The sequence below is a fragment of the Salarias fasciatus genome, chromosome 4 (genome assembly GCF_902148845.1).
Source record: "Salarias fasciatus chromosome 4, fSalaFa1.1, whole genome shotgun sequence".
In the NCBI taxonomy this organism is placed as follows: domain Eukaryota; kingdom Metazoa; phylum Chordata; class Actinopteri; order Blenniiformes; family Blenniidae; genus Salarias; species Salarias fasciatus.
The window spans coordinates 12,587,111-12,610,594 of NC_043748.1; the positions used below are offsets into that span (position 1 = coordinate 12,587,111).

At 45.6% G+C, this 23,484-nt stretch overlaps 1 protein-coding gene across 1 annotated transcript; it reads left to right on the forward strand.

The window, feature by feature from the left end:
* The first annotated feature begins 455 nt into the window (after window positions 1-455).
* LOC115386794 (uncharacterized) lies at window positions 456-23,484 on the forward strand. Its single transcript, XM_030089258.1, has 7 exons — window positions 456-594; window positions 8,519-10,362; window positions 17,742-17,813; window positions 18,047-18,161; window positions 18,273-18,400; window positions 19,768-19,921; window positions 21,149-23,484. The coding sequence occupies exons 1-7, from the start codon at window positions 552-554 to the stop codon at window positions 23,083-23,085; spliced, it is 4,293 nt and encodes a 1,430-aa protein (XP_029945118.1). The 5' UTR covers window positions 456-551; the 3' UTR covers window positions 23,086-23,484.

Here is a 23,484-nt window from a genome sequence, read left to right on the forward strand (position 1 = left end):
TAACGTCGTCACATGGCGGCCATCTTGGTACAGGGAAGCTCACTCACTCATCACATTAATGTCAATTGAGCGTCAACTTTGAAATAGCTATAGATTGCTCAATTTTCAATCGATTTTCAAAAGACTTGGTTTGTTATAAACGTCAGACATGTAGGCATTTAACTGCATGCAAAAAGAAAAGTTGTGATATTAAAATTTAGTCTGCATCATAGCAACGTAACGTAAGTAATGAATCAAACTGTCTGTAAATCCATGAAGAATTCAGTGAGTTGAGTATTTTAATTAGTGTAAATCACTCACCTTCCCTTAGATTACACAGAGCGCCCCAGAGTGGTCCACTGTCCTAAGATGGCCGCCAGTGAACGACGTTGCTGACTCCGCCTTAAGGCATCTAGTTTTTATATGATATCTATGCCCCCACCTCCTCCACGCGCCCCTGGCGAGCAGCAGACATATATAGATCAACCGACAGGGGGCAGGCAGACAGCAGCCACTTCCGCAACTGAAACCCGAAGTGTTTTGTACACCTGCGAACCTAAAGAAGATAAAATATGAAGAAAGACAGCAGGGAAATGTCTTTAAACGTGGATCCGGGTAGGATATGTTTAATATTTTGATCGTTAGCAACGTGCGAATGACAGGATGATAAAAGCTGCTAAAAGTTAAGGTACGCAGGAGGATAAAGGTCAAAATCTGATTTCCGCAACTATTGACGTTTAATTTCAGGGTATTAATAAAATTTAGTGTCGATGTTTTGTGAAATGCATCATATATCTGCCTGGTGCACAGATCCGAGTCCTCTTGTTTCTTATGGAGAGAACTCCCTGAAAGACTGAGAAAAAGAGACCAAAAACGAAAGTAAATTTACTTTCGTTTTTGGTCTCTTCTCTTAGATTAATATACTCAAGTATATAACAAATACACAAAAACGAACATACATACTGTATATGTACATTAATAAATAGGAGACAATGAACTCCACACAGCAAAAAGACCAGTGTTGAATTAACTCTCACAGAGTTGATTTTAACACTTTTTCAGGGTTTATATAGCTCCATACTCTCCAGAGTTAAAATAACACTTTCAAAATAGTTAAACATTTCACACTATGCCAGAGTTCATCCTTTAACTTATAAAACAGTGTTAAAGTAACACTGAGAGATTTGACAAATAACACTGCTCTGAGTTTTTTTTTTCACTATTTATGTAGTGTTAGTTTGACTCGTTTACAATTTTACTTAGCAGACACTTTTGTCCAAAGCGACATACAACAGTGGGGGCAATTCAGGGTTCAGTGTCTTCCCCAAGGACACTTCGACGACTGCTCTCCCCACTGAAACACTGCCGCCCCTTAAAGGCCAGCAGCCTATGTGAATTGTCACTTCCCTCCAACCAGAAGAAGTGAAATGCAAGGGCGGGGCTAAGTAACATCTCTGCAGAGTTAAACTAACTCAGCGTTGATCAACTCTATCAAATAACTCTGACACTTAAAGCTGTTCAAATCAGAATATGTTATAATTACACTTTGAGAGTTGAAATTAACTCGGGAATGTTTAACCCTGAAATTTCAACACTCCAATTTTTCATTTTTTATAAGAAATGACAAGAAACTGAAAGAAGTGGAACTTATAATGCCTGCCCCTTGTCTGTCAATAATGTCTGCCGAGATATCGGCGTAAAAGACCTCAAAATCTGTTCTATCAGGGTGAGTTTATAAAAACATGCATCATGTAACAGTTTTATGAACATTTCAATGTATTTCACACTAGAACCTTTCTTTAAAATTGACTTTATGTTTACATGTAGCCATTTTTAGCGATGATTTTTTTTGGGGGGGGGGAATTCTAGAAATTTTCAACACTTATACTTTGTGCCACAACAAAGAAAAACTTGAACATAAAGATTGTTATTGCGGTATTTCATCTGTCCAGTTCAGCACACAACTACAAAGCAGTGGATGCAGAAATGAGACAAACTGAAGTTAAAGTAATGCACAGCAACTTTCCTGAGTAACTAATTATCTGTTGTGTTGAAAACAAGTAACCTGTGTACTAATTAATAAATCTATTTTAGTCATAATTTTCAGTCACAAAACTGCAGCAAGCTGCCACTAAAGGTTTAAAGAATGGAATATAATTCCATCACACTCATGAACCAGCCAAACTTGGGCCAGAAATTGTATAAGAGGGGGTACCCAAAAGAAACCGGAATTTGGTTGTAACTTTTTCTTACATTTCAAAATAAAACACCTCTGTCGCCTTCAAAATAATCTTCATTCGCATTAATGCAATGCTCCAGCCGTGTTTCCCACTTCACCAATGCATCGCCAAACCCGTGCGTAATTGTGCCTTCAAGAACCTGCTGTGGTTTTTTTGGCACCTCCTTTTCATCTGCAAACCGCTGTCCCTTCAGCTGCTTCTTCAACTTGGGGAACAAGAAAAAAATCACACGGGGCAAATACGCCGGCAAATAATTCAGATCGGGGAGGACAATCATCCCATTCTCCGTCAGAAACTGGGTGGCGCGCAGGGCCGTGTGCGTGCTATTTTGGCAGAGACGTGGCACGGCCCCGAATCCTGGCTTATGATCCTCCGGCAGGGACCCCAGGAGACCCCCGTCATATCAGCCACCTCTCCAATGCCCCGGTGTCGATCTGCGATCGCAGTCGCTTCAATTTCCCCTACAATTTCGGCTGTGCGGGAGGTGGAGGGTCGTCCTGATGTGGGCTGATCCTCAATGGACATCTGGCCCTTCTTAAAGCGCCCAAACCACTCACAGACCTGAGTCTTCCCCAGAGCATCATCCTTGTCGGCTTGCTGCAACAAGGTGAGTGTTTCTGCTGCTGTTTTCCCAAAAACAAAGAAAAATTTAATGTTTAATGGAGAGCCAGGCTAATGGTCAGATCACCTGACTGGAGGATTGACCTATGGTGCATGTTATCGGTTGATGGGGGAAACCGGAGACCCCGGAGGAAACCCATCCAGACACGGAGGAACATGCAAACTCCACACAGAAAGGCCCGCACGGTCCGGGGATTGAACCCGGGACCTTCTTGCTGTGAGGCAAGAGCGCTTATCACTCAGCCACGTGCTACCTGTAGGACATCTGACGACCAAAAGTCGAAACTCATTACTATTAGTATTTTATGACCGAATTCCGGTTTCTTTTGGGTACGCCCTTGTAATAACTAGAATTTGGCACTCAGAGATCGCAGACCTCCACCACAGCTCAAATCAGTCACCAACAACAATAAGAACACTACATATAATAAAAAACATTTTATTTCGCCCCAACACAAACAATGTATGGGAGAAAGCTGTTTGTTGCATGTTTATGTCTCAGTGTGTTGCTTCACAGTGACTCAGTGTGTTGCTTCACACTCCGGAATCCCCCTATTTTTGTCTGTTCTGGATCCTGGTATCCGGGTGTGATCGGAGCGGAGCGCTGCGGTGTGCGGAGCACAGCTTTGCCTGGGCCCGCGACAACTTAATGTTAGCTGGGCCCAGTCCCGACTGTCTGACCGCGTGCGGTGCTCGGCACGGTGCCCGGCACGGTGCCCGGCACGGTGCCTGCAAGCGGTGTTGGACCAGGCGGTGGAGAGACGCGGAGCGGTGCGGCCTAGTGCGGAGCGGTGCGGTGCCTGCATGCTGCGTCGGGAGCCATGAGTGGGGTGCTGGATGGGCCCCCCCACCTTTAATTCTGGCACCCCCCCCCCCCCCCCCCCCCCCAACCCTGGGCCCGGGACAACTGAGCCGTTTGTCCCCCCCTGTTGGCAGGCCTGCCCAACTTTGTGAAAGACTGCCCTATTTCTCAATGAAAAGAATCCTTTAAAAAATTCCTGGATCCAGACAGTGATCCGGGTCATCACCAAAATGTATTGGATTCTAAGTTAGCCCAAGACCCACCTTTCCATAAAGTTTCATTGCAATTCGTCCATTACTTTTTCCGTAATGTTGCTAACAAACCAACCAACAAACCAACAAACCGACGTGATTACATAACCTCCTTGGCAGAGGTAATAATAATAATAACTAGAATTTGGCAGTCAGAGAGCGCAGACCTCCGCCACAGGTGAAATCAATCACCAACAACAATAAGAACACCATATATAAATATCAGTAAACAGATGTAAACAAACCCTATCATCAATTTAAGATGTAGTACTGAAGCCCTCTGCTGGATAGATACAGTACTGCACTGGTCGTCACCCTAAGGTAACTCAGCAATAAAACAACACAATGACGGACATGCAGAGATGCATAACAAAGAAAACGAACAGTCCAACATAGGGTGAAATCACTTACAGACGAAGCTCTGATCAGGTTATGGGCTGTGTTCGAAACCGCATACTTACCTACTACTCATACTAACTTATTGAGTATGCAGTGTGTTTACACTGGCAGTATGCGATTTTGAGTATGCGAGAAATTCCCGGATGCATACTGCATTCGCCAGAAATGTTGAGTATACATCGTGTGTTCACTACTCATACTGAAATTGCCCAAGATGCAATGCGACGGACATTTGAATAAACTTTATTCAGTTCACAATGACTGTTTCTTCATGATGTACATTTAGCAAGCTGAGTATGGTTATAGATTTAATCTTCCCTCCATTGTTTGTGCTCGTAGGTATGTCATATTACAAGAAATTTCTGATTGGATTGACAATGATTAAAAATAGTTAAAAAAAAAAAAAAAAAAAAAAAAACCCACTTACATCTGAGAACAAGTCCATGCTAAAAGCGACCATGATGTACCGAAGACGGCGAGCCGATCTTTGTTGAAGAGCCGAAAAACTCTCAGTCGGTAAAGCATCATAATTGTCATAATAAGTGGTCCGTTAACGGGACACCGGTCCAAACGGCGATGTTAAGCGAGATATATTGCTGAAAGAATGGCTTCTTGTTTTCCAAGAAAAAGCACAGATTTATCACTGAGGTTTTTTTGCATGAGAAAGGGAAAGGGGTGGTTTATTTTGGTGAAAATAACCGGAAGTGCGTTGCTCACTGCGGCTGGCTTGAATTTCGCCGAATTCGTCCGAACAAAATCATGAACGGCTGGTATTCGGACAAATAAACGACACACTCGGGCTCTAAACCACCACTTTGTCGCCTAATTTAAAAAAAATCTCGATGAAGTTATACATTTGACGAGTTTAGAGCTAAAGTGAAATCAGCTTTAGCAGATCGATTTCTGCTCATGGAAGAAGTGCAATGCATTGTGGGTTATTATGTAGTGTGCTGTAGTGTAAACGCATCGCATACTGTTTGATGGACTGAGTTAGCAGGATGCAGGATGGATAGTATGAGTATGTAAGGATGTAGTAGACAGTATGCGGTTTCGAACACAGCCATTAAGAGAAGCCAACTTGTGGCGATTTTGTCGTGCTACTGCGCGACTGTTCCGTCCGTGAAACACGTCCGACTAGGAACTAAACTTTTGGGTTGAATCATTCAACCCAAAAGTTGGGTTATGCCAACTACAATGTTGGGTTATTGCTTACCCAACTATTGGGTTGAATTTTTTTAACCCAAAAGTTTGGTTATGCCAACTACAGTGTTGGGTTATTCCTCACCCAACTATTGGGTTGCGCAATTAAAGTTAAATTTAAACTTAAATTTAAGTTAAAATAATTGTAATAAAAATGCATTGGTTTTATATAGCGCTTTTCTGGAGCCACTGCTGCCCTGGGGCAGACTGACAGAAGCAAATCTGTCAGTCTGTGCCAGCGGCCCCTCCAACCAACCATTCACTCTCACACTTAGGCAAGGTGGGTGAAGTGTCTTGCCCAAGGACACAACAACAGTTTCACACCTGCGGGAGCGGGAATCGAACCACCAACCTTCCGGTTATAATACAGCCTGCTCTACCAACTGAGCTACTGTCACCCTGACAATAGCACTAATAAATACATTTAGTTCTGGTTCGTCCTACTTCCCAACTACTTATCAGAATTATTTTTATTCCTTTATTAAAAATATACTTAAAATCAATAAAAGCAAAAAATGAGAACATTTTTTACAAGAAAATGTATTTATTTTACAAAACAAAACTGTCAAACATTTGACAGAAATTGGGTAACTTTACTGGAAATAAAAACACAAAGCATTCTCAAACATTACAGAAAATCCCATAACTGGACGTGAAAGACAAAAAAAAACCCAAAACTAAACAAAACCAAAAAAAAAAAAAAAACAGGCTCCTAACCCAAAAATGAGTTATCCTCTGAAAAACAACCCAAAAATGGTGCATAACCTTGAAAACCCAGAAATTGTGTTAAAACAATAGCCCATTAACCCAGAAAATGGGTTACTCTTTATAAAAATAACCCAAAAGTTTAACTCAACACAAGCAACACATAAATTGGGTTACCAAAATAACTCAACATTTTTTAGTGTGTAAGGTGAGAGTGGAGTTGGCTGGCGACTACTTTTTCCAGAATTTTCGAAATGAAAGGTAAGTGAGAAATGGGGCGGAGGTTATTAAAGCTGTTGGGATCTGAACCAGGTTTCTTTAGTATGGGGGTCACAGATGCTGTTTTAAATGAAGAGGGAACAATACCAGAGGAAAGTGAGAAATGGATGATGGTGCATATGAGAGGGAGGAGAGAGGGGAGGCAGGATTTGACCAGGGATGTGGGGAGGGGATCAAGCTGGCAGGTAGAGGGCTTTGATTTTTGGATGATATCAGCAATTTCGGAAGGAGTGGGGAGATGAAAACTGGAAAAATAGTGAGAGTGCAGGAGAGGGTGTGGTGGGGAGGGAGATGGTCTGGTCAAGCATAGATTCTGGTGGATATTGTTGTTTTTTTGATTGAAAAACTGCATTATGGAGTTACAGGAGTCAGTGGAATACAGATGGGGTGGGAAGGAGTTTGATGTTTGTGTGATTTTATTAAACGGAGAGAAGAGTGTTTTTGAGTTTCCGTTGTTGGCGATGATGAGGCCAGAGTAATAGCTGGATTTGGCTTGAGTTATGGAGTCCTTGTAAAGAAGAAGATAGTTATTGTACATGTCCTTATGGATTGTGAGACCAGATTTTTTATGGAGACGCTTGAGTTGATGACCCCTGGCTTTCATCTCTCGGAGCTCAGGGGTGTACCAGGGGGCAGAGGAGGAGAAAGAGACCTGACAGGTTTTGACTGGGGCGAGAGAGTTGAGAATGTCCTGTAGGCTATTGTTATAGAGCAGGGGTGGGGAACCCTGGTCCTGGAGGGCCGCAGCCCTGCATGTTTTCCATGTCTCCCTGCTTCAACACAGCTGATTGCAATGAGGCTCGTTATCTGGCTTTCTGCTGGACTTGGCCAGGAATCTTGATTCGATTCAGGTGTGTTGAAGCAAGGAGACATGGAAAACATGCAGGTTTGCGGCCCTCCAGGACCAGGATTCCCCACCCCTGTTATAGAGGGTGACCAGTTCTTCAGGGCTGGAGAGGGAGTCCGGGATAGAGATGGAGTCAAGCCTGGTGGAGAGACTGTCAGGGTTAATGTCCTTTATATTCCGGAAAGAAATGAGACGGGGGGGCTTGATGATGGAGAGGGAGAGTGTGACACTGAAGGTAAAGAGGAAGTGATCAGTGACAGGGAGTTCATTGGCAGTGCAGTTGGAGGGAGTGAGGCCAGCGCAGCAGATTAAGTCCAAAAAAATGTTCTTTTTTGTGGGTTGGGAAGTCAGTGAATTAGAAGAACCATAGTTAAACACAATTCTTCCATAATTACATAGAAATATACACAAAACACAACATACTACCACACACACACACACACACACACACGCTCAGTCTCGTATTTCTATCCTTGTGGGGACCTTCCATTGACTCCCATTCATGTCTAGCCCCTAACCCTGACCCTTACCCTAACCCTAACCCATACCACAATAAAGCCTAACCCTAAAGAAATGTTTTTGCACTTTTACTTTATTCAGTAACAACAACATGGTCAAGAAAACACTGTTTCTCCTACTTAGGACCGGAAAAAGGTCCCCACAAGGCACGTCGTTCCACGTTTTGCTATCCTTGTGGGGACATTTGGCCCCAACAAGGATAGAAATACGAGAACGCTCACGCACACGCGCGCGCGCACACACACACACACACACACACACACACACAAAGGGATTATTAGCTATGCTTGGTCTAAAAAGACAAATATTGTTTTCAACAAAATTCCATAACAGTTGCTTGCAAACAAACACATACATTGATATTATGACAAAAAAAAACAAACTGAAAAAGGAAAGTAAAAATGAAGCAAAGTTAAATAACAGTAGATTCTCAGTGTAACCACATACGTAACCGCTGAATTGAGATAATTAAGTGATTTTACAAGTTCCATCTTTTTCCATGAAAACCCCATTTGTAGTTTTGAGTTTCCAAGCCTTGTTAGATCTCACATCTAAAGGGTTTCCCTTCTTTTTCCCGTCAAACAGTGAATCCCGCTTTAAGCCCATCACTGTTTTTATGCTTTCTTGTAGAAATGCTTCAGTGATGAAAGATATTTAAAAACCTTTTCTGTTGCAGATTTACCCTTGGATGACAAGGGAGCGAAAGAGGAGGCAGCCGATATGGAGGGTGAGAAGAAAGATGAGTCTGTAACCAGATGGAGCGAGGAACTCAGGCTGGTGCTGATTGGAAAGACCGGATCTGGCAAGAGCGCGTCTGGAAACACCATCTTGGGCTGCAGGCAGTTCCTGTCACAGATCAGCGCCCGATCTGTCACCAAGATCTGCGAGATGGGGAGCACTGAGCTCTCCGAGGACGAAGACGCGGGGGAGGAGGGCCGGACCGCCGCGCGGAGGAGGGTGAGGAGGCTCACGGTGGTCGACATGCCGGGTTTCGGCGACACCGACCTCCGCGTGGAGCAGATTCATGCCGAGATCGCCAAATGCGTCTCCCTCTCTGCCCCTGGCCCGCACGCCTTCCTCCTCGTGGTGCCTTTGGGACGATACACGGAGAATGAGAACGAGGCCATCGGCGAGCTGGCCAGGGTATTCGGAGAGGACGCCGTCCGTCTGCACACGGTGGTCCTCTTCACTCGGGGCGACGAACTGGAGGGCATGCGGATCGAAGAATACCTGAGAGAGACTGCACCTGCTGGGCTTCATGCTCTGATCGACAGGTGTGGAGGAAGGTACCATGTTCTCAACAACAGAGACCCCAGCAGCAGGGCTCAGGTTGAAGAGCTCATCACGAAGGTGGATGCGATGGTGCATCGGAACGACGGGGGCTTTTATACAAACACCATGTTTGTGGAGGCAGAGGCTGCCATTAGGGAGGAGCAGCAGAGGATGCTGAGGGAGCGAGGGCAGGCGGAGGGCGAGGAGCAGGAGGCGAGTGAGAAACATGCAAAACAAAGAAAGTCTGTCAGAGGTTGTTCGTCCTCATCCCACCTGAGGAGGGAGGCAGCGCTCTCACCCAAGGTGCAGGACAGAATCAAGATCATTGTGACTGCCAGTGTGACGGGCATGGCAGTTGGTTTGGTGTTTGGAGCGATGGTTCCTCTGGCGGCCGCGGCCGGGGCGTCTCTCGTGGGAAATGGCATAGGCTTTGTCGCAGGAGGCACTGGCACGGGGAAAGCTGTGGGTGCCTTGGTGGCCGCAGTCTCATCGAAAACCGCCGTGACCCTGGGGGCGGTGACGGGCGGATTTGTGGGTGGTACTGTGGGAGCCATGGTGGGCACCGAATCCCCCAGTCCCAGGGAGGGCGCAATGGAGGCTCTGAGCCAGGTCAGTCTCATCGGGGCTTCTGCTGTGGGGCTGTCGGCGGGGGTGGGATGCACCCTGGGAGCTGGAGCTGCTCTGGGCGCAGCTCTGGAGGGGGCGGCGCTCAGCACTCCAGCTCTCAGTGGAGCTGGAACACCAACAGCTTCTGTCACCTCTGCTTCCACGGCTTCAGCGGTCTCTGGGCTGCCACAGTGTACCGCAGCTTTAGAGGCCGCGGCAGGCGCCCCCGTGGCCGTCGCGAGCGCCCCAGTGGCCGCCGCGAGCGCCCCAGTGGCCGCCGCGAGCGCCCCAGTGGCCGCCGCGAGCGCCCCAGTGGCCGCCGCGAGCGCCCCAGTGGCCGCCACTAGTGCCCCAGTGGCCGCAGCGAGTGCCGCCGCCGCCGCGAGCGCTCCAGCGGTCACAGTGAGCGCCACCCGCCACAGCGAGCGCCACCGCCACAGCGAGCGCCACCGCCACAGCGAGCGCCACCGCCACAGCGAGCGCTACCGGCGCCGCGAGTGCCACCGCGAGCGCCACCGCTGCCGCGAGCGCTCCAGCGAGTGCCACCGTGACCAATGTAACCAACGCGATCGCTGCGAGCACCTCTATGCTGACCGGTGTGGTGGTGGTGAAGTTGATGAAGAAGAAAATGAGATATGGCGCAGGGACTGAGGACTCCCACTCTTCGAAGAAGTCCTATGAAATCCACTGGAACAAATAAATACTTACTATTATTCACTGTCCTAAAGACACGTTTCTGTTCTTTCTCTAATTTGATGCTGCACTCCTCTGAGAGTGAATTTAATATTCCCATGAATCTGTAAAGTGCCTAACACGCACCAAGCAAATAGAGCAGTGTGATGAAAAAAACAATATTTACTCATTTGTACAGTACTATATTTGAAAATATTTGGGAATGTTTGAAGCTCATAAATGGATTCAGTGATTTTTTTATCTGATTGTCACTTTTTGTGCAGGATAGCTACAAAATGAAATATTTACTTTTTAATTTATTTTTTTTTTAAATTAAATTTAACTTCCAGTATTGTATGTGAACATACACGAGCAAAATAATGCCGTTGTTCTTATTGCAGAAAAGAGCAATCAGAGTCATTCACAAAGTTATATTTGGAGAACATACCAATGGTTTATTTATTAAATCAGGGTTATTGAAACTTACTGAGATTATTGAACTTCAGACTTTAGTAATTATGTTTCAAGCCAAAAATAAAGTTTTACCCAAAAACCTGCAAAAGTTGTTTGTGTTTACCACAGAAGATGACAATCATAGAAGAAGATTTGATTTTAAAGTCCAAGTAAAGCAAAATCAGCCATTTTCTTCTAAACACCTTAAATAAGTCATAAACGGATTTCTTTACAACATATAAAAGCCATTCCTCCATTTATGATTTAATTTTGGAGGTAGACTTCACAGACTTTTTTCAGCGCTTCTGTGTTCAGGATTTAATGGGTGTGTCAGAAATCAGGGCTGCGTTACGTAACGGGGCCCTCATTGGCATAAACCCGCCCCCCGGATGCTGAGCGATATAAATACATCTAGCACATTAGCATTTGAGGTTTTCCCGCTAGCTTTCGAGTCTCGGATAGCATCTCGTACGACAGTTTGCAGCTAGCTAACCAGTCAGCCAGTCAGCTAACCAGGCATGTCACCTCCACGTCACTCATGCATCTTTCCTGGGTGCCACAGTGTGCAGGGTAACGATGCCTTTAGCCAAATAAACCCGTGTGACCCGCCTCGCTGGTTGCCCTCATCTCCGGGTGGGGTCGGCTCACCCCGGGCCCACCACTCGCGGCCGGGTCTGGGAGGCCTCCTCCCCGGGGATCGAGGGGTTCCTCCGCGGGGCGGTGTCTGACGCCGCCGCGGAAGGCGGGTCAGTTTCGGAAGGGGTTGGGTCGGTGGTCTGTGGCGGCGACTCTGGACACGCGCCGGGCCCTTCCCGCGGATCTCCCCAGCTGCAGACCCGCGGCTCCCCCGCCCGTGCGGGCACCTAACAGCTGGCTTAGAACTGGTGCAGACCGGGGGAGTCCGACTGTTTAATTAAAACAAATAAATGACCATTCTGATGGACACTGTGAGGAACGAGGCTGAGCACTCCCAGCATCTGACTCAGAGTCAGTTTCTGGCTCTGATGGCTCAAATTGGTGGGGCTGGGTCCGTCTGATGAGGCTGTTAGCGCTAGCTTCTGTCATTGTAGATGTCACTGTCACAGTTACACGGAGGCGACTCCCCTCTCGCATGTGGGCGTGGCTCCAGCGCTTCTAGCTGACACGCCCCCAGCGTTTCACAGCAGAGAGAAGTGGTTGTTTTTCCATGATTTTGACACCTTATTTTATATACTTAGCAATTTTTTTAATCATTCAAATTTGGCTCAGTGGTTAATGACACATGTTTATGCAGTGTAACAAACTCATAACACAAATTTATTTCTGCTTTACTCGGACTTTAAGCACCAAGTTGCTCGGACCACTATGAAACATATGTGTATTTCGGTTGTTGGTGTAAAAAATATGGAATTCTCAATTACAAGATTTAAAAGGTTGTAGAGATATTTATAGATTTAAGACAACGTATAAACAAAGGAAAAATTGTCAATATGCTCTTGAAATTAAATTGAATGTTAATAATGATGATGATGACGAATAGTTTTGAGTTTTGTTATATTCAGAGTTTTGTTGGTGAAGGTTAGTGAAAAGGATTTGTATGTGAGATTAGACTTTTTTTTTTCTTTTTCAATTTTTAAATTTTATTTGCTCAAGTAGGGGCAGGCAAATATAACAATTGTTTTCTTCTTGCTGCTCCTTTCCAATCATGGAGGTGTTGATTTGAGAAATGCAGAGTGCATTTATTCACAATTTATGTTGTCCACTTTCATGTAAGGAACTAAATAAATAAATAAATAAATAAAAATTAAATTACAGTTTTCACTTGCTATGTATTCATTTCCAGTTTCTTGGTCTGTTCACCTCTGCAGCAAAATGAACAATAAAAGTTTTCTGCACAGTATTTCTGCCTCTGTTTGTCTTCTCACACTGACCTTTGGTCGGTTGTGCAGCATTTGATGATTTTATTGAGGTTTAGTTTTGACTAACCCTCGACTTTTATTCCTCTCATATATGAAAAGTTTGTTGTGGAAATTCCATTAACAAATGCACCAACGATGAGTTCCTTATTGTTTCCTTTTATTCTAGTTGCAACAGGAGAGAGGTCACCACTGCTCAGTCAGGGTGAGTTCTGCAGTTCTGAGATACAGGCTAGTATTTATACTCTCTCCTGCATTAATATGTCTTAGAGTCTGCATTCACTGTCAGGAATAACACATATGAAGACAGTGAACACATATGAAGTGACAAAGGAACAGGAACTCCAACAGTCCAACCCACTTCAGCCCCTGTGGCTGCCGATGCATCAGAGAAGAATAGCATACAGACCATCGATACCTCTGAGGAGATTACGCCTGGTCAGGGGGACACACATCTGTTTAACATGTCACAGGTCAAACAGGAACCCCCCCCCCCACCAATGGTTTGCTTGGTGTCAGGAGCCCAGGGGACCGTCTGCTGGGGAAGTCTACTTAAAGTTGATAACCATCACATGCATCACACATACAAAGACAGCTACATCAAAAATTTCCATCACAGTTTCCCCCTTTTGATTAAATCGAATACATTTCAATCAACATTATTGAATGGAAAATGTTACTACCCTCACTCGGGAGTTGATCTCAGGGATTATTCTGCCCTGTGGCTGGGAGATCAACTTAACAGCAGGGTTGGATATCAACAAGACTCGGAACGGGCCTCGCCAGCATCTTGTCTTTCAATGTTTCCTTCAGAAGTCCTTTACCAGGACCCAATCTCCTGGTTTCAGCTGATGAAGGGGTCCTTCAGCAGGGCGAGGGAGGGCTTCTTTCACGGTCTGTTGGTCATGGAAACTCTGTCTTCTTGGAGTTGCATCCTCCAGTATCTGTTGAGTGGCAGCTGCTTCCTCCTGGGTTGACCTCTTGTTTGTGACTTCAAAGGATGATCTGGAACCCTTTCCATTTACATCCTGTGACCGTCTGTCCCCACTGGAGGTAAAGAGTTGTTGAACTGCAGTGATAGAATCTGAAAAGGACGAAGAGAAACAGAGACAGATCATCCTACCCTGACTTTACACTAACCCAAATCTTTAAACACATAAACACAAATAACTGATTAATCTAATGTTCCCTATCATAAAAGGGCCATTAAGGACCATATGAAAACCTATAAGTCAGTTGCTGCTTTATTGTTAAAAAACCTTGACACATTAATTTTAACCTGAACCTTCGTTGATGTTAAATCATCATTGCAAATTACCAAATTAACCCTTGACCTAAAGAAGTCCTGAAGCATAATCCAATAATTTAGTGCCAAATTCAACATTATATCCCAGATAAAATGTTAGAATTGATCAACCAATTTCTTCACTCTGACATGCTGGAACTTCTGAAATAAGAGAAAAAAAGTTCAACAATATTTTCATCATCCAAGTTCATCATATGTTCTCTCCTTGATGGTATTGACAGAGGTGTTGGTTTCCAGGATCTCGAGAGACAGCGAGATCCCAAAGTGGCTTGTGGCCGGCCACTAGGCGGCAATGCCATATGGCCGTTCTGTTGTGCCACAAGCCATTCAGGAGTGGCTTATGGCTGACCCAGCCATAGATATATATAGAAACACTAGATGGCTCATGCGCGCTGTAACCCAATGGGGACTAACGTCGTCACATGGCGGCCATCTTGGTACAGGGCCGCTCACTCACTCATCACATTTATGTCAATTGAGCGTCAACTTTGAAATAGCTATAGATTGCTCAATTTTCAATCGATTTTCAAACGACTTGGTTTGTTATAAACGTCAGACATGTAGGCATTTAACTGCATGCTAAAAAAAAAGTTGTGGGATTAAAATTTAGTCTGCATCATAGCAACGTAACGTTAGTAATGAATCAAACTGTCTGTAAATCCGTCAAGAATTCAGTGAGTTGAGTATTTTAATTAGTGTAAATCACTCACCTTCCCTTAGATTACACAGAGCGCCCCAGAGTGGTCCACTGTACAAAGATGGCCGCCAGTGAACGACGTTGCTGACTCCGCCTTAAGGCATCTAGTTTTTATATGATATCTATGGACCCAGCACTGGCGTATGGCACGACCACTAGAGGGAGCAGTGTGTAAACACCAGTCGTCTTGACAACCACAAATTCACTTTACGGTACAGGGTATTTGCGACGTGTTTTTTTTTTCTTTATTATCAGAACGACTGGAACATTGTAAACATATGAGGAAATGTCATTATGCAATGTGCTTTTAAATTAAGTGGAAGTGCGATTAAGGTTCGTTATATGTTTTATATCTCACACCGACATCTGTAGACGTATGGTCGCCGATGACTTAACAATTAAAGTCAAGTGACCGTCTGTGTTATAGAGGCTACGGTGGCTAGGCTAACCGTTGCCGCTGAGGTGTGTGTGTGTGTGTGTGTGTGTGTGTGTGTGTGTGTGTGTGTTGCAAGACTTACATATGTTTTTATGATGGACTGTGCATTATTTATAGTCTCATATCGTAACTATTATAGTTGATTACCTCTTAAAAGGGTCATAAGTCATTATTTTACTTTTGAAAGCATCCGTGTGGCGTTGGCATAAGGCAGCGGACCGGGTGGATAGAGCAGTGCACCGGAGACCGGTGGGGGGGTGTGGTGGGGGGTGTGGCGGCAGCTGCGTGGGGCAGTGCACCGGGGACCGGGAGGGGGGTGGTGGTGGCGGCTGTGTAGGGCAGTGCACCGGGGACCAAGGAGGTCGGGGGGTGTGGCAGCAGCGGCACTGGCGCGACCGGGGTGGTGCATATGGTATTACAGGTTCGCCACATGGCGTGTCACATTTACCATATGGCATCACCGGCTCGCCATATGGCGTGCCATATTTGCCATCACCGGCTGGCCATATGGCGTGCCATATTTGCCATATGGCATCACCGCCTCGCCATATGGCGTGCCATATTTGCCATATGGCATCACCGGCTGGCCGTATGGCGTGCCATATTTGCCATATGGCATCACCGGCTGGCCATATGGCGTGCCATATTTGCCATATGGCATCACCGGCTGGCCATATGGCGTGCCATATTTGCCACATGGCATCACCGCCTCGCCATATGGCGTGCCATATTTGCCATAGCGCATTTCATTTTTGCTACATGGGATTTCGTGTTTGTTGCATTGCCTTTCAGTTTTACAATGTTCTATTTCTGTGTAATGGCAAGACATGTACTTGTACTTGTATTTTTATAAATTACTGTATATTATGAATAGTATTATATTAAAACAGTTCTAACACACCTGTTTTGGGGGGGATTTTTATTTTATTTTTTTTAGAGCATAGCTCCAACATGATCTGCCACCAGAGAAAACAGCTGGAGCCTCTCCAACACTGCACTGCGCGTCTTGATCACCATGGAAACCAAGAGGTTCTGCAATCATCTGGAAGTGATTACAACATTATCTCTTAAATGTTGTTTATTTCTGATTAAATAAATGTGTATTTACCCTTACAGTGGTCTGCGTGCTCCTCGTTACTTCCACCTTACCACACGTCCCAATTGAAACAACCACATAGCTCATTAATTTATGATCCAAATATTAATTCATGATCCAAATTATGACCAAGAACTATATTTTAAAATCAAGTGTCTCATATTGGTCATGTAAATAATATCACGGAGAATCACGGACTGAACGAGTGTTTTTGTTTTTTTTTTTTTTTGTTTTTTTTTGACAGAGGGCGTTGCTCCAAGAAGTTTGAGCAAAAATACAATTCTCTGCATTGAATAATGACCTCAGGTAGACGTTCAAAACATAACAAAAATCACAAAAATAGTTTCTCAAACAGATCAGAAGCCCCAATATGTAACATTAAAAAAAGACTATCGAACGGAAACAAACTTGTTTCAGCAAATGTATGTACTGTATGAAGATGAATACACCTTAAAATTAAACAACTTGTTATATAATGCACAGAAGCGTATTTGTAGACAAATATAATTAGTTTAAGAGCAAAAACTCGCTCCGTTAAAAAAAAAATCAGTCCGTGAGGTACTTCCGGGTCAGAGTTCAGAGTCCTTAGGAACAGCCTAACAACCAGCGGAGCGGCATTTTAGAAGACAAAATAGACAGATTGCGCATTTAAACAAAAAACTACAGATCACATCCACAAACCGAGTGGAAAATATGAAGATAAAATGTACATGTATTGCCAGAGAAGCACTGTGTAAATTATAATTTAGAGACTTCCCCGTTCGATAGTCTTTTTTTAATGTTACATATCTGGCACAACAGAACGGCCATATGGCATTGCCGCCTAGTGGCCGGCCACAAGCCACTTTGCGATCTCGGCGCTGCTGAGGATCTCTGTCACCTGTTCGAAAAACTGTGAGTCTGTTTTAGAGTTAGTGGATTTTTTCTGTTAGTTTAAGTGAAGTGTTAGTCATATCATGCTTGAGACGTGCCAGTCAGTTACAAACTAGCAAACAAACACACAAATAAGCAAACAAACAAACAAATAAGACATTTAACATCCTATCAGGAGCTGATTGAACATCCCTCCATAAACTGGATGCTGTGTGGAGTGCAACATGCCAGTTCTAACTGCAGCACATCCATCCATTTGGTGAACATGTCAACCACCACCAAGCAATATTTCTTCCCCTCCGCAGGGATCAGTTATCAAAAGGAAAGTCTGGTGGAGGATGAGCAGTGCTCTCCACAGGCTCGACCTGGCCTGCACTGTGAGCAGCACACCAAACATTTTTTACAATGCTGTTCCGTGACTTCTGAGAATCCCTTAGTGGACCACAGTGACGTAGTCTGTTGAACCATTCCCCCTTTTCAACACATGGTCAGAACCATGTGCAACTCTGAAGTTTGAGCAGAGTAGTGAGCTGGGAGAGTTTCATCTGCGTCTCTCTCCCTCCGTCATCGTTCCTGCTCTGCTCATTTCTCAGATGTCACAGGAGCTGAGAATAACCAAGAAATCCCCCGATTTTATCAACCCGTACGGCACGGAGAGAGACGACGTGAGTAAAATGCACACATGTTGCCCGCACACACGACTCTGTCTTCATGCGACTTCCTGCATTGTCCATTGATATTCACTCCTTCTACCTGGTTACCTGGTAACCGTCCGCCTCCCAAACGCCACACACTCACCAGGTTCACCTTCAAAAATAGCAACACATAGCGATCTCGGCTTCATCCGCCTGCCACATATTTGAAGAACGATTTTTAAAACCCCTCCTCCCTGCTGTAGGTGCTCCACACGGCCGAGGCGTTCCAGAAGATCCTGCGGGAGGAGGAGAAGAGGAGGAGGAAGGAGGAGAAGAGGAAAGAAATCCGGAAAGGCCCTCGCATCTCCCGCTCCCACAGTGAGCTATAGCGCCCGCACCCTCAGAGCAGAGAAGAAGACGACGAAGAAGAAGGAGGAGAAACGCACACTGTCCACATGGGGTGGCTTGGCTCATAGACTCTGTTGACAGTGGAGGAAGTGAACGCTGCCATCAGAGGAAGGACAGCCAGGCGCTCTGTTGACGGCGAGAGAGGAGGCCTCAACGCGAGCGGAGGTCCGCCTCGCTCCGCTGAAGGAACGAGCCGCTGTTCGCCAACAGTCATTTATAATTGGAAATACTAGCGTTGTATAGCAGGTAAACAATGTCTCTGGAAAATAATTTAAGGGGAAAACCCATTTTTTGATAACTCAGCTTTGGAAGAATAATTGATTTCAGTCTGATCAGTCTCCTTCAAGCCCTCTGTTGTTCTGTCTCTGGTCGAGATCTCGCTTCATACACGTGTCGTTGCCTGATATGGATTTGACCTCATTAAAATGTGGCCCGTCTCTGGTTAATTAAGCATTATTTGCTTATGGCACTTATTGTTATTATTACCGTTTTTATTTTTTCTGACCCGACGGTGTTTCTGTACTCACAAATTACATTCACACTGGTGCTTGAAGTTAAACGTTTTTTTTTTGTATTTTCTTTACCGAATGGATGTTATACTGGGAGGATTTTCTTTTGTTTCTTTTCCATTAATTATTTTACTGCCATTTGGAAAGGTCGTGTTATTTTTATCTGTCTCTTCAAAACCCGTCATTCTTTTTTACCCTGCTGTTTGTTTTGGCCTTAATGACTCTTTACTATTGAAAATGATTTGATTATGTGAACCAAATATAGTATGTGTCCCCTCACCGTTTTATTTGTGTTTTTTTTTTCTTTATGTCACATTGCTGGAAACGAAAATACTTTATTGGTTTAGATCTATGGAATTAAGATTGATGTAATTTTGAAATAGTATTATGACTGTTATAAAAATATATGTATATTCAGAGAAAAAAGTATCATTGCTGCAGAATGAACAAGCCATTTTGTTAACATCTGATAAAATAAAGTGACTGATATGTAAAAAAAGAAAGTTCTGCATGTATGTATTCATCTGTGTGGCACTCTCAATGCGTATACGGAGAAAACTTAGAACAGAAAATAATCGAAGGAAGAAATTTCTATAAATGGATGTAAAATAATCAAAATGACTAATAAATAGTATATTTATTGGAAGAATGTCCTACAGCACGGTTCTAAACATAACATAAACATAAACAATCTAATGTTCCCTATCATAAAAGGGCCATTAAGGACCATATGAAAACCTATAAGTCAGTTGCTGCTTTATTGTTAAAAAACCTTGACACATTAATTTTAACCTGAACCTTCGTTGATGTTAAATCATCATTGCAAATTACCATGTAAGATATGTTTCAACTTGTGAAATTAAAAATTGAGATGACAATGTTGCTTATTGGGGCTGTAGCGGTAAAATGTATTTGAATTGCCAGTTTAAAGTCTTTCTGTCAGTTGTTAGTGAGCTGTGGAAGGATCTTGATCAGGGACCCCCCCCCCCCCCCCCCCCCCCCCCCCCCCCCCCCCCGTTGACCCCCACCTCCTCCACGCGCCCCTGGCGAGCAGCAGCCACGAATAGATCAACCGACAGAGGGCAGGCAGACAGCAGCCAAACACTTTCACGACTAAAACCCGGAGTGTTTTCTACACCTGCGAGCCACGTCTCCCGACTTCTGGAGAAGATGGATGTCTGAAGAAAGAGAGCAAGGAGATGTCTTTGAACGTGGATCCGGGTAGGATGTGTTTCAATGTTTTGATCGTTAGCAACATGCTAACGACGGGATGCTAACAGCCGATAGCCGCTAAAAGTTAAGCTACGCAGCAGGATAAAGGTCAAAATCTGATTCCCACAGAGATCGACGTTTAATTTCAGGGGTGATATTAAAGTTGAGTGTCGATGTTTTACGTGGAATGCATCATACTTCTGCCTGGAGCACAGATCTGAGTCCTCTTGTTTGTTATGGGGAGTCTATAGAGAAGCTTCCTGAAATACTGAGAGAAAGAGACCAAAAAGGAAGTGCATGCACTGAAATATACAGCAAATGCACGCAAACGAACATACATATACGTACAATAACAAAAAGGAGACAATGAACTCCACAATCCCCCTTATGACCTGTTAATAACAACCTTTAGATCAGGGTTGTCAATTATAAGGCCCGCGGGCCAAAACCGACCCGGAAGATTCTTTTTTAAAACACATTTCTTGGCGTCTTTTTTTGAAATTCTAGAAATTAAGGTTATTATGGCTGTTTTTCACCAGTTCAGCTCAGCTCATGTCTAAAATCACACAGCAGTGGATGCAGAAATGAGACAAACTGAAGTTAACCTGATGCACAGCAACTTTCCTGAGTAACTATCTGTAACAACTAGCCCCTTTACTACATAATAAATCTTATTGTAGTCATATTTTTCAGTCACAAAATTGCAGCAAGGTGCCACTAAAGGTTTAAAGAGTGGAATATAACCCCATCACACACACCAATCAGCCACACTTGGGCCAGAAATTATATAATATATAGGAGAACAGCCTAAGTTAAACACAATTCTACCATAATTACATAGAAATATACAAGTATACAAGACTATGACACATTTAAACACACACAAAGGGATAATTTGTGTCTTTTTGGTCACAGTTGCTTGTAAACAAACACATAAAGTGGCATTATGACAAAAAGCAATTGCAAAAAGGAAGCAAAAAAAAAGCAAAGTCAAATAATGTAACCACATAACAGCTGAATTGAGATAATTAAGTAATTTTACAAGTTCCATCTTTTTCCATGAAAAACCAATTTGTAGTTTTGAGTTTCCGAGGCTTGTTAGATCTCACATCTAAAGGATTTCTCTTCTTTTTGCCATCAAACAGTGAATTCTGCTTTAAGCCCATCACTGTTTTTCTGCTTTCTTGTAGAAATGCTTCAGTGATGAAAGATATTTAAAAATATTTTCTGTTGCAGATTTTCCCTTGGATGACAAGGGAGCGAAAGAGGAGGCAGCCGATATGGAGGGTGAGAAGAAAGATGAGTCTGTAACCAGATGGAGCGAGGAACTCAGGCTGGTGCTGATTGGAAAGACCGGATCTGGCAAGAGCGCGTCTGGAAACACCATCTTGGGCTGCAGGCAGTTCCTGTCACAGATCAGCGCCCGATCTGTCACCAAGATCTGCGAGATGGGGAGCGCTGAGCTCTCTGAGGACGAAGACGCGGGGGAGGAGGGCCGGACCGCCGCGCGGAGGAGGGTGAGGAGGCTCACGGTGGTCGACATGCCGGGTTTCGGCGACACCCACCTCAGCGTGGAGCAGATCCACGCGGAGATCGCCAAGTGCGTCTCGCTCTCTGCCCCCGGCCCGCACGCCTTCCTCCTCGTGGTGCCTTTGGGACGATACACGGAGAATGAGAACGAGGCCGTCGGCGAGCTGGCCAGGGTATTCGGAGAGGACGCCGTCCGTCTGCACACGGTGGTCCTCTTCACTCGGGGCGACGAACTGGAGGGCATGCGGATCGAAGAATACCTGAGAGAGACTGCGCCTGCTGGGCTTCACGCTCTGATCGACAGGTGTGGAGGACGGTACCATGTTCTCAACAACAAAGACCACAGCAACAGGGCTCAGGTTGAAGAGCTCATCACGAAGGTGGATGCGACGGTGCAGCGGAACGACGGGGGCTTTTATACAAACACCATGTTTGTGGAGGCAGAGGCTGCCATTAGGGAGGAGCAGCAGAGGATGCTGAGGGAGCGAGGGCAGGCGGAGGGCGAGGAGCAGGAGGCGACTGAGAAACATGCGAAACGAAGGAAGTGTGACCTGGAGGCTGACGCGGCGGGCAGCAGGGAGGAAGGAGGAGGGCTGAAGCTCCGGCGGAGAGAGATGGACAGAGGGAGCGACGAGGAGTTGAGGGTGGAGAGGTGGACGGACGAGAGCCGAAGCAGTCCCTTCAGCCTGCTGAGGGAGCAGGTCAGAGGTCGCCGCCGGGGGTCCGGCAGGGCCGTCAGCAGGAGGCAGGCGCTCCGCTTGTCCTTGTCCCGCCTGAGGAGGGAGGCGGCGCTCTCCGCCAAGGTGCTGGACAGAGTCAAGATCCTGGTGGCTGCCGGTGCGACGGGCATGGCGGTCGGCGCGGTGTTCGGAGCGGCGGCTCCTCTGGCGGCCGCGGCCGGGGCGTCTCTCATGGGGAACTCCGTAGGCCTCGCCGCAAGTCAGTTAGCAGGGATGTCCGCGGCAGGAGGCACGGGCGTGGGGAAAGCCGTGGGCGCCTTGGTGGCTGCAGCCTCATCGAAAACCGCCGTGGCCCTGGGGGCGGCGACGGGCGGAGTTCTGGGTGGCTCTGTGGGAGCCGTGGTGGGTGCCGAGTCCCCCGGTCCCAGGGAAGGCGCAATGGAGGCTCTGAGCCAGGTCAGTCTCATCGGGGCTTCTGCTGTGGGGCTGTCGGCGGGGGTGGGATGCACCCTGGGAGCTGGAGCTGCTCTGGGCGCAGCTCTGGAGGGGGCGGCGCTCAGCACTCCAGCTCTCAGTGGAGCTGAAACAGCAGCAGCTGCTGTCGCCTCTGCTTCCACGGCTTCAGCGGCCTCTGGGCTGCCGCAGTGTGCCGCAGCTTTAGCTCAAGAGGCCGCCGCGAGCGCCCCCGTGGCCGCCGGCCCCGCCGCCAGTGGCCTGTGTGGGTTATCAGCCTCCAGCATGGCTCCCGTAGCCTCCAGGGCCGCGGCAGACCCCTGGGGGACCGTGGCGGCAACAACACGCGTCATGGGCGTGGTGGCTGAGATCGGCAAGGCAGTGGCGGGCATCGCGCTGGCCGGCGGTCTGGTGGTGAAGGTGGTGAAGGAGAAAGTGAGATGCGGCACAGGGACTACAGAGGCCTCCTACTCTGAGAAGAAGTCCTATGAAATCTACTGGAACAAATAAGTACTTATTTACTCAGTGTCCTAAACACACGTTTCTGTTCTTTCACCATTATGACACTGCTCTGAGACGAATATGTAAAGCGCCTCACAGGCACCAAGCAAACAGACCAGTGTGATATAAAACAATATTTACTCATTTGTACTGTAATTTATATTTGACAATATTTGGCAGTGTTTCAAGCTGATAAATGAATTCAATGATTTGCTATCTGATTGTCACTTTTTGTGTGTGGGATAGCTACAAAATGAAATCTTTACTTTTGTGTTTATTTTTTTAATTAAATTTAACTTCCAGTATTATATATTAATAGCAGTTTTCACTTGTTGTGAATCCCTCTCCAGTTTCTTGATCTGTTCACCTCTGCAGCAAAATGAACAATAAAAAGTTTTCTGCTCAGTG